Source organism: Thalassophryne amazonica, chromosome 11, assembly GCF_902500255.1.
Source record: "Thalassophryne amazonica chromosome 11, fThaAma1.1, whole genome shotgun sequence".
Classification (NCBI taxonomy): Eukaryota; Metazoa; Chordata; class Actinopteri; order Batrachoidiformes; family Batrachoididae; genus Thalassophryne; species Thalassophryne amazonica.
This window is the reverse complement of record NC_047113.1, coordinates 53,372,069-53,386,922: the sequence shown is the minus strand read 5'-3', so window position 1 is coordinate 53,386,922 and position 14,854 is coordinate 53,372,069. Positions and strand designations below refer to the sequence as shown.

At 40.7% G+C, this 14,854-nt stretch overlaps 1 protein-coding gene across 4 annotated transcripts in view; it reads left to right on the top strand.

Annotated features, from left to right (window-relative positions):
* The window catches only part of drp2 (dystrophin related protein 2), a 437,530-nt gene that overhangs the window by 371,075 nt on the left and 51,601 nt on the right, over positions 1 to 14,854 (top strand). For all 4 annotated transcript variants that reach the window (XM_034181709.1, XM_034181707.1, XM_034181708.1 and 1 more), the window contains 2 exons: positions 1,551 to 1,636; positions 10,524 to 10,681. In XM_034181709.1, the coding sequence (XP_034037600.1) occupies positions 1,551 to 1,636; positions 10,524 to 10,681 (244 nt within the window). The remainder of the gene's footprint in view (positions 1 to 1,550; positions 1,637 to 10,523; positions 10,682 to 14,854) is intronic.

Here is a 14,854-nt window from a genome sequence, read left to right as displayed (position 1 = left end):
AGTTGATTTCACTCTATAATAGAGTGTATTTAACTCTATTTGGACTGGGACCAAATGTTATCCTGGCAGAGTATATTTTACTCTGCAAAACTGACTGTGTTGCAGCTTTTGAAAGAGTATCTTACAGTATAAGAAATGAGACTGAAAAATATAATGAGAAATAGAGTGTGTTCTTAAGATTTTATTCACGTCAGGGCAGTGGAATTGTGCGTGTGTGCACTCTGATTGAATTGGTCTAAGTGTTTGGAATACTATAAAGTCAAGGATGTGGGAGATTCTGGTGCAATACAAGGATTGTTAATTGAAATATCTTCTGTGGACACTGAATCTCACATGGGACAATGAATGAACAATCTAAAGACAAGTGGTAGTTTGCTGAATAGACTACGAAACATGTTTTGTCTTACCTGTCTTATGAGTCAAGTACCTTTTTTTCCTTTTGTTTTTTAGTTCGGTTTTTTTTTAGGCATGTAACATTCATTTTCTGCTGAAAATTTTTTTTAAACTGAATAAAGTTTGCGTCACAAGTAAAGCTGAAATTGATGGTATTATTCCTATGAGAAACTGACAGCTTGTCTAAGGATATTCCCAACCTCTCATCCAGTGACCGCTGGGATAGGCTCCATCTCCCTGTGACCCTTAGAAAATGGATGAATGAATTAATTAATGCATTAAATAGAATGTGTGGCTGAGGATGCAATGGCGATTAGCGATGGCTAATTCAAAACACTGGGTTGATATATTTTGAATAGTTTGACACGTCTGGTTTTCCATCATTGTTGTGGAATCCAAAGGAAAAGAAAGGCATCACGTTCTGTGCTGCCAACTACTGAACACTGGCACCTGCTGAACAGTTTAAGAATGTGCATCTATATCAAATTATGAATTTCACATTTTAAGGCTGCAGTCAGCATGAGTCTCTATGTTCTTGTTCTTGACCTGTCTTCACTTTGCTAATGGTGAACCCACTCCATCCTACACAAAATAAAAACAAACAAACAAACAAATCCTGGCGTATCGCCTTTAGTTTTGAGCACATTCACAGCATCATCCATCTTCGGAGTTCCAACTCCCGTGAGTCACTTTTTCACTCCACAGCTCCGATAGTCTCTGGTGAGTGTGATGTTCTTGATTTGTTACCTAATGATTCAAATGGTAATTCAATAAGCGTGTCTCCTTGCCAGTGTTATTCATCCCAGCAGCAGAATCTGCAGGCTTTGTTGGCACCGGAGCCGTTAAATCTCATTCTGCATCGTGATGGTGTGTTTGTCTCTCTAATCCCCCCACTTTTCTTCACCTCAAACAGAAAGATTTGCCTTTATAACATGACCATGTGACTCTTTGAGGCTGATGCCCCCTGCACAGATAGGTTTGCTTTTGACCACAGATTTGCGATGTACAGCGTGTGTCGTGCACAGTGCTTGTAAGTGGGGCTATTATTGTGCATTTGAGAACAAATCGCACAAATATGTGAAGATTTTACACATGAAGCTACAATACAGCTGGAATTGAAGTGACCTCTTTTTGTTTTTCTCTGTTCCTTCCTGCAGCGTTCGCAACGGTAAAATGCGTGTCCTCAGTTTCAAGATGGGCTTGGTGAGCTTGTGCAACGCAGACATCCAGGAGAAGTACAAATGTGAGTGTGTTGCCCAGTCGAGTGCCTAATGCATCTCGCCGACTGCTAACAATGAGCCAAAAACAAACCAGGCCTGATTGCTAGTGTTACATAAAGACATCCACTTAGTCTAATGGAGGAAATTACTCTGCTGCCATAAAGGAGAAAGCTTTCTTTACTTCTACAAAGTACACCGGGGGCTTTTAAAGGATTGCTTGCCAAAGACACCATTCATGACCACTCTCTTTTTTCTGGCTGTGACTCTCATTTCTCTTCCCAAGACAACAAGCAAAGAACTCAGACGTTACCTTCCTCCACTTTCAATGATCGCGCTGTAGTATTTTATTGGTGAAGCAGGAGGGGCATGTATACTGTTCCATTAGAGCTCTATTCATCATGTGCAAATAGGGAGAATGTAGAGTGAGACGTCGAGCTAACAACAGTGGAATGAGGAACAGCTTGTAGCTGATGCATCGTCTCAGACATCACCACCAAACCCGCGATAGGATTAGTCACGCTTGGCACACCATCTGTGTCGGCCCTTATAGGCTGATTCATAACAGATCTGTGTTCAATTGAATCATTGCCCAAGTAAGTCAGTCCTATGCTCTGGGTTCAAATAGGCATGTGTTGGTGTTTTGTTGACTAATGGCGTTTGTGCCAAGTCTTATTATTTTTAGAAAATATTTTTGGCTCTGACATCGATGTGATTTGAGTGACAGCTGGTAATACACTTATCGTCATCCTGTTTTAGTCTGTTTGTAATATCGTTTAAATGTTTTGCTTTGACTCTGGGGTAAAAATTAATGTAACATTTAACCAATAAAAAATGGAAATCAATTTTAAAATGAAAGACACAACTGCATTGACACACATAATGAGAAGTATTGTCTCTGAATCGTGTATATATATATATATAATATGATAATTTTACAAGGGAGACATACGCACCTCATATATATCTATATTATAATAGCCGGGTGGCCTCTGTGTGCATGTGCGTGTGTGTGTGTGTGTGTGTGTGTGTGTGTGTGTGTGTGTGTGTGTGTGTGTGTGTGTGTGTGTGTGTATATGTCTTTGATCATGCAACAACTGGGAAGCCCTAGCATTTGTCCTTTGGTATGCTCATGTATTTTAGGTCAAGGATGAACACTGCGAAAACAGAAAGTTGATAGGACAAATATTTGGGGGAAAATTAGCAATTTCAACTAAGCAATAAACAATGGATATTGTACTGCAATGCACCATGGGAGTTCGGGGTTTTGACGTTTGTTGTTATTGTGGTTTATGTTAGATTGACAGTGTTGTTAGTGATATTGATCCATTGTGTTTTTGTAGTTCATTTGGTTTAGTCACTTTAGTTAAGTGTTATGTTGCTGTTACCATGAGTGAATTAAGTGTCATGTTGGTACTATAAGTCAAAAGTGTAGTGCTGTCCACCACAGTCTTTGTTTGTCAAATTAAAAGCACCTGCTTACGGCAGATTGCATTAAAACAAACAGCTGTGCATGCATGTGTATGTGTGTCATATCATCATCACTGAACTGTAATGTAGAGTTAATTCTCTTAAACTGTGCATGGCCAGAAATACAACTCCCTCTGACTCAGTTCCTAATTAAAAACAACTTGTTTAGTATAAAAGAGTTACAACAACTGAACAGACTGTAAGCTGATCAGCAAATGTAACAAATTCCAATGCTTAATTCAAAAACTGTCCACGTTTTCACGAGTGTGTAATGCAAACTTGACATATTTGTCTGAAGATTAAAAAAACAAACAAGTGGATGAACATGTTTTGTTTTGGAGGGTTTTGTACTGTAATGGCTGAAAAAACATTTGTGGGCAGCATTTACGAGGTCTATTAGAAAAGTATCCGACCTTATTATTTTTTTCAAAAACCATATGGATTTGAATCACGTGTGATTACATGAGACATGCTTGAACCCTCGTGGGCATGCGAGAGTTTTTTCACACCTGTCGGTTACATCATTCGCCTGTGGGCAGTCTTTGAGTGAGGAGTGGCCCACCCTCTCGCCGATTTTTTCATTGTTTAGGAATGGCTCAGAGACTGCTGCTTTGTTTGATCAAAATTTTTTCAAAACTGTAAGGCACAACTTATAAATAAATTCAGCTGGTCGGTAAAAATTTTAACGGCTGATGAGAGATTTTGGTCTTGTAGTGTTGCCGTAAGGACGGCCCACGGTGCCTGACGGCGATCTGCGCTTCGAGGCGGCAGCGTCTCGCCGTTTCAAGTTGAAAACTTCCACATTTCAGGCTCTGTTGACGCAGTAAGTCATCAGAGAACAGAGAACTTTCAGAAGAAGTCGGCATGAGGAGTTTATTCAGACATTCCATTGTTAACGGACATTTTGTAATGAAAGAACGTGCGGGCAGAGTCGCATGTCGGGCCGGACCCGACCGCGGGGGGTCATGACAGGAAAAACACCTCCGTTGGAAACCTTAATGGGCAAGTTGGAACATGCCCAAGCTGTTAAACAATTTCTCAGTTACTCACTTGTTGAAAGCCATCAAAAGCCGCCTGAATTTTACAAATGGTTTTCAACACGGAGGTGTTTTTCCTGTCACGGCGCACACAGATTCGCCGAGTTGTCACGGAAACGACTCAGCGAATTTGCGCGCACGTCTTTCATTAAAAAATGTCCTTAAACAGTGGAATGTCCGCATAAAGTCCTCATGCCGGCCTCTTCTGAATCTTCTCTGTTCTCTCACAACATCCTGGGTGAATTAAGCCTTAAATTAGGATGTTTTCAGGTCGAAACAGGCCGACGACGGCGCCTGGAAGCGCTGCGCGACGTCCCGCTCCGTGGGAAGTCCTTCCAGCGACAGAAACACCCCATAATCTCTCATCAGCCGTTAAACTTTTCACCAAAAACCAGCTTAATTTCTCGAACAGTGTCCATTCGGATATTCCTCACAGGTCCAGAAAAAATGTTGATAAAGCAACTTGCGCCGTCTCGAGCAGCGTGTGAAACAAAGGAATTCAGCCGAGAGGGCGGGACCACATCTCACTCAAGGTCTGCCCACAGAGAAATGACGTCACCGACATGCGTGAAAAAACTCACGCATGCGCACGAGGGTTCAAGCATGATTGGTGTAATCGCACGTCATTCAAATCCATATAGTTAAAAAAAAATAAAAGTGTCGGTTTCTTATCTAATAGACCTCGTATAAAGGAAACAATAAAAAGAAGAAAATTGCTGGATTATTTTGAGATGAACAGGGTAGAAGAGGTGAGTGCTGAAGTTGGCAGCTTTTTGCCTGGAACTTTTGGCAGATCCTGAGTTATACCACTTTTAGATTGTGTATGTTGTGAAGTACTTTGAACACTGTACTTGGACTATATTTTCTGTCAGAATAGCATGCAGTTGTCTGTCTGAATAAGTTTTGATTTTGAAAGTTTCACAATGAAACTATAAGGCTAGAAACACCCTGAAACAACCTTGAAGTCTTGGATCTTCATTCTTCTACAAAGATATCAGCAGCACCATACACGTCTGTCCAGTGACACTATAAGCTCTTTCCAATCATCTCTTGACCTCGTAGTTCCAGAGACGTGACTGTCACTGCCGAGATAAGGGAATCTGTGAACACATTTGACGCTTTCACCACAGAGGCACAGTTCTGACAGCTGGGTCCAGGGAGTTCTTAAAAACCCAGGTCTCACTCTGGTACATGACAATCACAAACCCAGACACTCCCCACACAGCTTCTCATGAGCTGCAAAGAGGGCATCTGTTGATTTCACAAGGGCCCCTTCACACATAGTATGAATATGTACAAATCGGGGCTATTCACGGCGGAACAGCTCGTATGAGTGAACCACAAAAACATCGAGCCGACGGGCAAGCATGCATGATCCCGGTGCGATGGTATCGTGCACGCGATGGTGTCATGCCAGCAGGAACACAGTGCAAGCAGCTGCACCATATCACACCACTGATGTGGAGGAAAATAAAGTAAAAACTGGCTGTATAATTAGTGAATATCACTGGGTTGAAATAATTTTTTTTTTTTTTTTTTAACGCACGTGTGTCCTCTCAGACAGATGTGACATTCAGATCGCCTGCTGCGTGTCCACATGAACTGACAGTCCGTTTCTCCAGCCCGTTGCAAAAGCCATATATGTTTTTTATGTATTTCCACCTAATGACAGCAAGCACACACACACACACGCTTATGTCCATCAAAACATGGGACATGTGGACCTGTGACATCCAGGACCAGACACGTCTCAACAACTGTTGGCAGCCAGCCTCGCCCCCTGTCCTGATAGACCAAGATGTCACTCTGTGATCAGATGAGAGGCACCTCACCTGCGGGGAGGCACACGAACCACAAGCACACGTGTTGTGTGGGCAGCCGATACTCTAGCACACCACATGTGCACTTGGCAACTCCACAGTTGTGGGGGCACTTAGACAAATTTCACATCCAGCTCGACAGTGATTGTTTGTGGACTGTTGTTGTACTAATAGCGTGAATGGCCACACATTTTCTAAGTGCCAAATGTGCAGTGTTAGATGTTCATGTGTGGCACTTGGAATTTGGCCGACATCTGCCGCAAGAGGTTTCGATGGGCTCTCACAGTGCACACTCTGTCTTTCAGCCGCTGGTGTGCGCAATAGTTGTGGCAACAGGTGTACGAGGCATTGGAGGCATCTACTATTTTATAGTATTGCATATGATTCCTGCTTCATGCGCAGTTTGACCACATTCGTGCCATGTGTGAAGGGGCCCTAAACTTCATCTCGTCTGTAAAGTCAGTCACTGAATCTTTGCTCAATCACAATGTGTTATGTTCACTTAATAAACTGTTATTTTCTGATTATTTAACAGCACTTAGATTCAGACACGCAAATAACAGGATTATAAAACCCACACAACCCCTGCAGGAAGGAATTTTTTGTATGAATGTGGCAAATTAGACTTTCTTTTCTCTCACCCTCCTCTCTCTCTCTCTCTCTCTCTCTCTCTCTCTCTCTCTCTCTCTCTCTTTCTATCAGTATATGTGTGGCTTTGAAGTTACATGTAGCTTAAAATGAGCTTGTTTGTCATATTATTTCATTTTTGAACCTTTGTGCACTGCAGAAAGACAATCTCAAACACATGGCCATGGCACCAAATGGAATAGGAACACAAAATGACTAGAAAATAACTATGCTATTGTTAAAAAATTTTTTTTTTGACTATCCTGTTACTCCTTCCTTTTTGGGTCATCATCAAGTTCACATCTTATGTTTCTGATTGTAGTGAGAGTAGAGAGCTGGTTGAGACTAGCTTGAAGACATGTTGATATACTCTGGAGAGAAGGGGAATGAAAGTCAGTAGGAGCAAGACTGACTACACGTGTGTGAATGAGAGGGAGCCCAGTGGAATTGTGTGGTTAGAAGGAGTAGAAGTGGTCAAAGTAGATGAGTTTAAACACTTGGGGGTCAACTGTCAAAAATAATGGAGAGTGTGGTAGAGAGATGAAGAAGAGTGCAGGCAGGGTGGAGAAAAGTGGCAGGAGTGATTTGTGACAGAGGAATATCTGCAAGAGTGAAGGGGAAAGTCTACAAGACAGTAGTGAACCAGCTATGTTGTGCAGCTTAGAGACGGTGGCACTAACAAAAAGACAGGAGGCAGAGCTGGATGTTGCAGGGCTGAAGATAAGACTCTTTGGGAGTGATGAGTATAGACAGGATTAGGAATGAACATATCAGAGGGACAGCTCAGGTGGGACAGCTTGGAGACAAAGTTAGAGAGGTGAGATGAAGATGGTTTGGACATGTGCAGAGGAGGGACCAGGGGTATATAGGAAGGAGGATGAGGAGGATGGAGCCACCGGGCAGGAGGAGAAGAGAGAGGCCAAAGAGGAGGTTTATGGATCTGCTGAGGGAGGACTTGAATGTCTCTGAGATGACAGAGGAAGATGCAGAGGACAGAGTGAGATAGAAATGGTTGATCTGCTGTGGTGACCCCTAACAGGAGCAGCTGAAAGAAGAAGGCAGAATGCTTTATCCATCCCCGGCATGCTTCTGCTCATCTTATGCAGCAGTTCAAAAAATTTCAGCAAGTAATGTCATTTAATCTTGTGGTTTGTGGTTCATATACTTTCCTGTTCCAAGCAGAAAAAAAAAAAATCGATGGGATTCAATAATGGAGAGTGTGGAGATAGAAAGTCCCTTGGCATCGTAGATCAGCTATCAAACCATTGTCTGATGACATCAGGACAATTATATTTAACAATGTACAACACAATGACACTGCAGATCTCTCCAGTTTTAAAAATCCTAAAACTCCAGCTGCACTCAAGTTCCAGAAATGTGTGGGACTGCAGCCATAATCATGAATTGCACCTGTAAGGTAATTTGACAAATGTGCCATTGTTTGATCTATCATGGTGTCCCAACTCCACATTTGGAATTCAAATTCAAATTTCCCAAGACAACCAATTTATCAAGTTAGTGATATCTGCATGCATGTCGATGGAATGTATAACACCTACTTGACATATATTTTGCCAATTTTATGACCTAACATTAACTATTCTCTGTGAAATAAACTATGTTAGAGAGAATGACAATCTAAGGGCATATATACAGTAGTGTTCAGAATAATAGTAGTGCTATGTGACTAAAAAGATTAATCCAGGTTTTGAGTATATTTCTTATTGTTATATGGGAAACAAGGTACCAGTAGATTCAGTAGATTCTCACAAATCCAACAAGACCAAGCATTCATGATATGCACACTGTTAAGGCTATGAAATTGGGCTATTAGTAAAAAAAAGTAGAAAAGGGGGTGTTCACAATAATAGTAGTGTGGCATTCAGTCAGTGAGTTCGTCAATTTTGTGGAACAAACAGGGGTGAATCAGGTGTCCCCTATTTAAGAATGAAGCCAGCTCTTGTTGAACATGCTTTTTTCTTTGAAAGCCTGAGGAAAATGGGACGTTCACGACATTGTTCAGAAGAACAGCGTAGTTTGATTAAAAAGTTGATTGGAGAGGGGAAAACCTATACACAGGTGCAAAAAAATATAGGCTGTTCATCTACAATGATCTCCAAAGCTTTAAAATGGACAAAAAAAAAACAGAGACACGTGGAAGAAAATGGAAAACAACCATCAAAATGGATAGAAGAATAACCAGAATGGCAAAGGCTCACCCATTGATCAGCTCCAAGATGATCAAAGACAGTCTGGAGTTACCTGTAAGTGCTGTGACAGTTAGAAGACGCCTGTGTGAAGCTAATTTATTTGCAAGAATCCCCCGCAAAGTCCCTCTGTTAAATAAAAGACGTGCAGAAGAGGTTACAATTTGCCAAAGAACACATCAACTGGCCTAAAGAGAAATGGCGGAATATTTTGTGGACTGATGAGAGTAAAATTGTTCTTTTTGGGTCCAAGGGCCGCAGACAGTTTGTGAGACGACCCCCAAACTCTGAATTCAAGCCACAATTCACAGTGAAGACAGTGAAGCATGGTGGTGCAAGCATCATGATATGGGCATGTTTCTCTTACTATGGTCCTTACATAGTGGACACCCTTTTAAAGCATTGGAGATCATTGTAGATGAACAGCCTATAATTTTTTGCACCTGTGTATAAGTTTTCCCCTCTCCAATCAACTTTTTAATCAAACTACGCTGTTCTTCTGAACAATGTCTTGAATGTCCCATTTTCCTCAGGCTTTCAAAGAGAAAAGCATGTTCAACAGGTGCTGGCTTTATCCTTACATAGGGGACACCTGATTCACACCTGTTTGTTCCACAAAATTGACAAACTAACTGACTGAATGCCACACTACTATTATTGTGAACACCCCCTTTTCTACTTTTTTTTTTACTAATAGCCCAATTTCATAGCCTTAAGAGTGTGCATATCATGAATGCTTGGTCTTGTTGGATTTGTGAGAATCTATCGAATCTACTGGTACCTTGTTTGCCATGTAACAATAAGAAATATACTCAAAACCTGGATTAATCTTTTTAGTCACATAGCACTACTATTATTCTGAACACTACTGTATATCGCATACAAGGTATCATGGATCAGTTTGGATATGTCAGAATACTTGAAGAGGTCATGTTGCCTTATGCTGAAGAGGACATGCCCTTGAAATGGATGTTTCAACAAGACAATGACCCCAAGCACACTAGTAAATTAGCAAAATCTTGGTTCCAAACCAGCAAAATTGATGCCTCGCAGATGTGAAGAAATCATGAAAAGATGTGGTTATACAACTAAATACTAGTTTAGTGATTCGCAGGATTGCTCAAAAAGCAGTTTGAACATAATAGTTTTGAGTTTGTAGCGTCGACAGCAGATGCTCCTATTATTGTGAACACCCCCTTTTCTACTTTTTTTTTTACTAATAGCCCAATTTCATAGCCTTAAGAGTGTGCATATCATGAATGCTTGGTCTTGTTGGATTTGTGAGAATCTACTGAATCTACTGGTACCTTGTTTCCCATGTAACAATAAGAAATATACTCAAAACCTGGATTAATCTTTTTAGTCACATAGCACTACTATTATTCTGAACACTACTGTACTATTGACAAGAGATCATACAGTTGAAAATTATGCTCCATCATTTACTGAATCCTGACATGTCCATAAAAACATGGAGAACTTTATTTTATGCAGAAGCAACCACGTTGGTGGAAATGCCGATACTAGTTTGAAAACCTTAAGTTGAGAAATCATCCAGAGCAGTTGTGACAAACTGTGTTGTTATGTAACAATGAATACAAATGCATCAGGTTTAGATGTGCAGACAAGTGCATACCTGAAATTGGTGTTTTGTTTTTCAGGCCCTCAGATGCACCCTGAAACTGATGATACTCAGTTTGAGATGCTGCATGCATTTTTACATGAGTCTATTTGATTTTCTGGTGGTTACAGACTTATTCCATCAGGTGTCTGGTCCTGGAGGTTTGACGGACCAGCGCCACCTCAGCCTGCTGCTCCATGAAGCCATCCAGATCCCGCGCCAGCTGGGTGAAGTAGCTGCATTTGGGGGCAGTAATGTGGAGCCAAGCGTTCGTAGCTGTTTCCGTATGGTGAGTCCCAGTTGGAGCAAACTGACAGTAACATGCATGTGGTGCTAATCCACAATAACTGCTGAGATGGTGTGGCTATAGTTGCAATCACAAGATTTAAGGCCAGCATGTGCCTCCAGCTCATCTGCTGGGGAAGCAAGGAGGAGTGTCGTGTTATTAAACTCAGTGCTTGAATCAATAGTTTTGCTAGTTGGTCCCTTCAGCTGCTCCCTTGTTTTCAGTCGGGGTCTGTACAGCAAATCCGATGTTGATGTAGAGCTAAAAATAAAACCTTGCAAATAACTCTATTGTCAATGGATACCACGGCTTTCTACCATTGCTGTCACCATGATCTATGACGCATGGTCCAAAGCAGATAGTACAATTGTATTTGGGGTGTGTCCAACTCCACCTTGCTGTTTACACAGCGCAGAACCTGTGCACAAAGTAAGGCACAAAGGAGTTGTATTCAATCATTAATTAGTCACAAGTGTGTTTCTTTAAAGACACGAGTGCAGCCACACCTGGCATATTGTTATTTCAACATGTTCTCATGATGCGTTTTGAATAATACAATACAAAAGGTTGAACAGCGATTGGCAGACCTGGTTGTTTTTGTAATCCAAAGTGTCTCTGCAATATTTCTGTAGTTTAATATCCAGAACGTTCCTTTTATATCCCTCCAAGTTAGCGATGTAGCGATCAGTAATGTTTTTTAATTGTTGAGCATCAAACTTACTTTTCATTACATTCTGGAGGCCGGTGATTTCAGTCTGAACCTTGGAAAGCTCTTCATTCACGTGCTCAATAACCAAAAGCAAAAAGTCTAAGCATTTATTGGCTCACATGCAATGGAGTGTGAGTTTATGTAATGAATGATCCTTCTGTCATCGTCGTTGGGCCCATGGACCCTACGTCAAAGTTTTTTCTAGGCACTATAGTTTCACTAAGTTTGGACATAGAAATTCCATATGTGGCAGCATCTTTTGTCTGGATGATTACTAGATGATGCATTGTTGTTATCCTATACCTGTCAGGTGGTGTGTTTGATCTGCTTTTATTTTTTTGCTTTGATCTGTTTTTGTCTGTTGGTTGCCTTCCTGTTTGTTTATTTTCTTGTTGGACTTTTTCCTGCTTTGGTCTTTCTGCCTTTCTTGGTGGTGGGTGTTTCTCTCTCTCTCTCCCTGGTCATGCCCTCCTTCTGGTGCTTTCCATGCTCACCTGCTTTCAATTTACAGCTCATCACTTGAGTGTATATATACTGCTCATTCTGCTTTGTTTCTTCGCCAGATTGATGCACCCTGTGCCTTCTTTCCAGCTCTCGGTTTTGTGTTCCATAGTCCTGCCTACCTCACTGTGTTCTCGACCTCCTGCCCGTTTGTTCCGACCACATTTAAGCCTGATGATTATGTTACTGCTGCTGTGTTTTTTGGACTACCTTCCCGTATACCGACCATTGCTTGCCACACACCACTAAAGTTTTTCAACCAGAGCTGTGTTTGTGAGCCTTGCATTTGTGTCCTAACCAACCCGCCTGTCAATACCCATCCGTATTTTGGGGATAAAAACCTGATTTTTGACAACAGAAAACACTTTGACATTGGCTATAACTTTAATACTTTATGGAATACAGTTTTCATATTCACTGAAAGTATATTATTCAATTATATCCCTGCGATGAAGGCATCTAAACAAACTTCTGTGGATGTTTAAATTTTTAATTTTTTGTTTTTTGTAAAATTCTATTATAACAGTAAATGAGCAAGCTAGGCGGCAGGCGAAACCATACTGTGCTTCTGGTTACAGTTTTGATATGGCCTCAAATAGGGACGATACATAGTAATAAGTTTGTTACATGATATGAGATGAGATATGACACAGTGGTCATGGATTAGTGATTTTGTGGAGAAAATCTATTTTGAACTTTGATTTCTCACTTTGAGCGTATCATTCTGTGGAAGACAATTTACAATCCAGTTTTATCAATAACCGTCCATTGCCAACCATGATTCAATTTCTCACAGCTGTGTTACCAAGGGTTTAAATGATTACTAGAAAATACTATTTTTGGATTATTTTCATAATTTACATTTTTTTGAGAGCTTTGATTTTAGACCTTGACTGCACATACGATGTCACTTTATATGTCATAGCTTCTTTGAACTGTGTGTGTGTGTGTGTGTGTGTGTGTGTGTGTGTGTGTGTGTGTGTGTGTGTGTGTGTGTGTGTGTGTGTGTGTGTGTGTGTGTGTGTGTGCTGGTTGCATGTGAGTCACACAGTTTTCTACCTGTTATATTTTAAGATATCACACCACTTATTGCAAAACCTCTCAGAGTGCATAAGCAACATGAACCTATGTGTGAGGCATATCTGAATATTGCACCAGTGGCATGCGGTGAGGTCGATGGCTCGTTAGGCACAGACTTCATCACAAGCAGATTTAAATACATATGAAGCTCACAGAGCAGCTTATTCACCATTTGTTTGGCAGCAAACGGGTATGTTTAAAATCTCATCAGCATTCTTTGCACATACAAGCTGTAACACAAAAAAGCACATTTAATTAGGTCACAATATCCCATCTAAGTCCAGACATTGTCACAAGTTGAGAAAATAAGGCAGGAAAAGCAGAAAAAGGCAGTTCCTTGCTGGACGTCCACACAGCCAGACTTTAGTGTGTCCTACCGTGTTTGAAAAGAGCGGGTCTACTGTTGTCTGAGGCAAACCTTTCAACTCCGGTCTTGGGTCGTCCTTTAATTATTACCTCCTGCTTTGATTGAAATTGCAGTTTAGAAGACTGTTTCAGTTTGGATATGTAATCCTCCATTCTGAAAGTAAAGTCCAGGCGAGAGGAAAAAATAAATGAACGGCTGCTCTTGTAGCTTGCTGTCACTTATTCTGCAGCTGAAGAGTTGCTGCAAGAAGAATCAAAGAGTCAGAGCTCTATTGAGCTGAGTATTCCATTAACTTTAACTAGTAATGACTTCATGACTTTCTTTGCTAACAAAATTTTGACTATTAGAGAAAAAATTACTCATAACCATCCCAAGATGTATCGTTATCTTTGGCTGCTTTCAGTGATGCCGGTATTTGGTTAGACTCTTTCTCTCCGATTGTTCTGTCTGAGTTATTTTCATTAGTTACTTCATCCAAACCATCAACATGTTTATTAGACCCCATTCCTGCCAGGCTGCTCAAGGAAGTCCTACCATTATTTAATGCTTCAATCTTAAATATGATCAATCTATCTTTGTTAGTTGGTTATGTACCACAGGCTTTTAAGGTGGCAGTAATTAAACCATTACTTAAAAAGCCATCACTTGACCCAGCTATCTTAGCTAATTATAGGCCAATCTCCAACCTTCCTTTCTCTCAAAGATTCTTGAGAGGGTAGTTGTAAAACAGCTAACTGATCACCTGCAGAGGAATGGTCTATTTGAAGAGTTTCAGTCAGGTTTTAGAATTCATCATAGTACAGAAACAGCATTAGTGAAGGTTACAAATGATCTTCTTATGGCTTCGGGACAGTGGACTTATCTCTGTGCTTGTTCTGTTGGACCTCAGTGCTGCTTTTGATACTGTTGACCATAAAATTTTATTACAGAGATTAGAGCATGTCATAGGTATTAAAGGCACTGCGCTGCGGTGGTTTGAATCATATTTGTCTAATAGATTACAGTTTGTTCATGTAAATGGGGAATCTTCTTCACAGACTAAAGTTAATTATGGAGTTCCACAAGGTTCTGTGCTAGGACCAATTTTATTCACTTTATACATGCTTCCCTTAGGCAGTATTATTAGACGGTATTGCTTAAATTTTCATTGTTACGCAGATGATACCCAGCTTTATCTATCCATGAAGCCAGAGGATACACACCAGTTAGCTAAACTGCAGGATTGTCTTACAGACATAAAGACATGGATGACCTCTAATTTCCTGCTTTTAAACTCAGATAAAACTGAAGTTATTGTACTTGGCCCCACAAATCTTAGAAGCATGGTGTCTAACCAGATTGTTACTCTGGATGGCATTTCCCTGATCTCTAGTAATACTGTGAGAAATCTTGGAGTCATTTTTGATCAGGATATGTCATTCAAAGCGCATATTAAACAAATATGTAGGACTGCCTTTTTGCATTTACGCAATATCTCTAAAATCAGAAAGGTCTTGTCTCAGAGTGATGCTGAAAAACT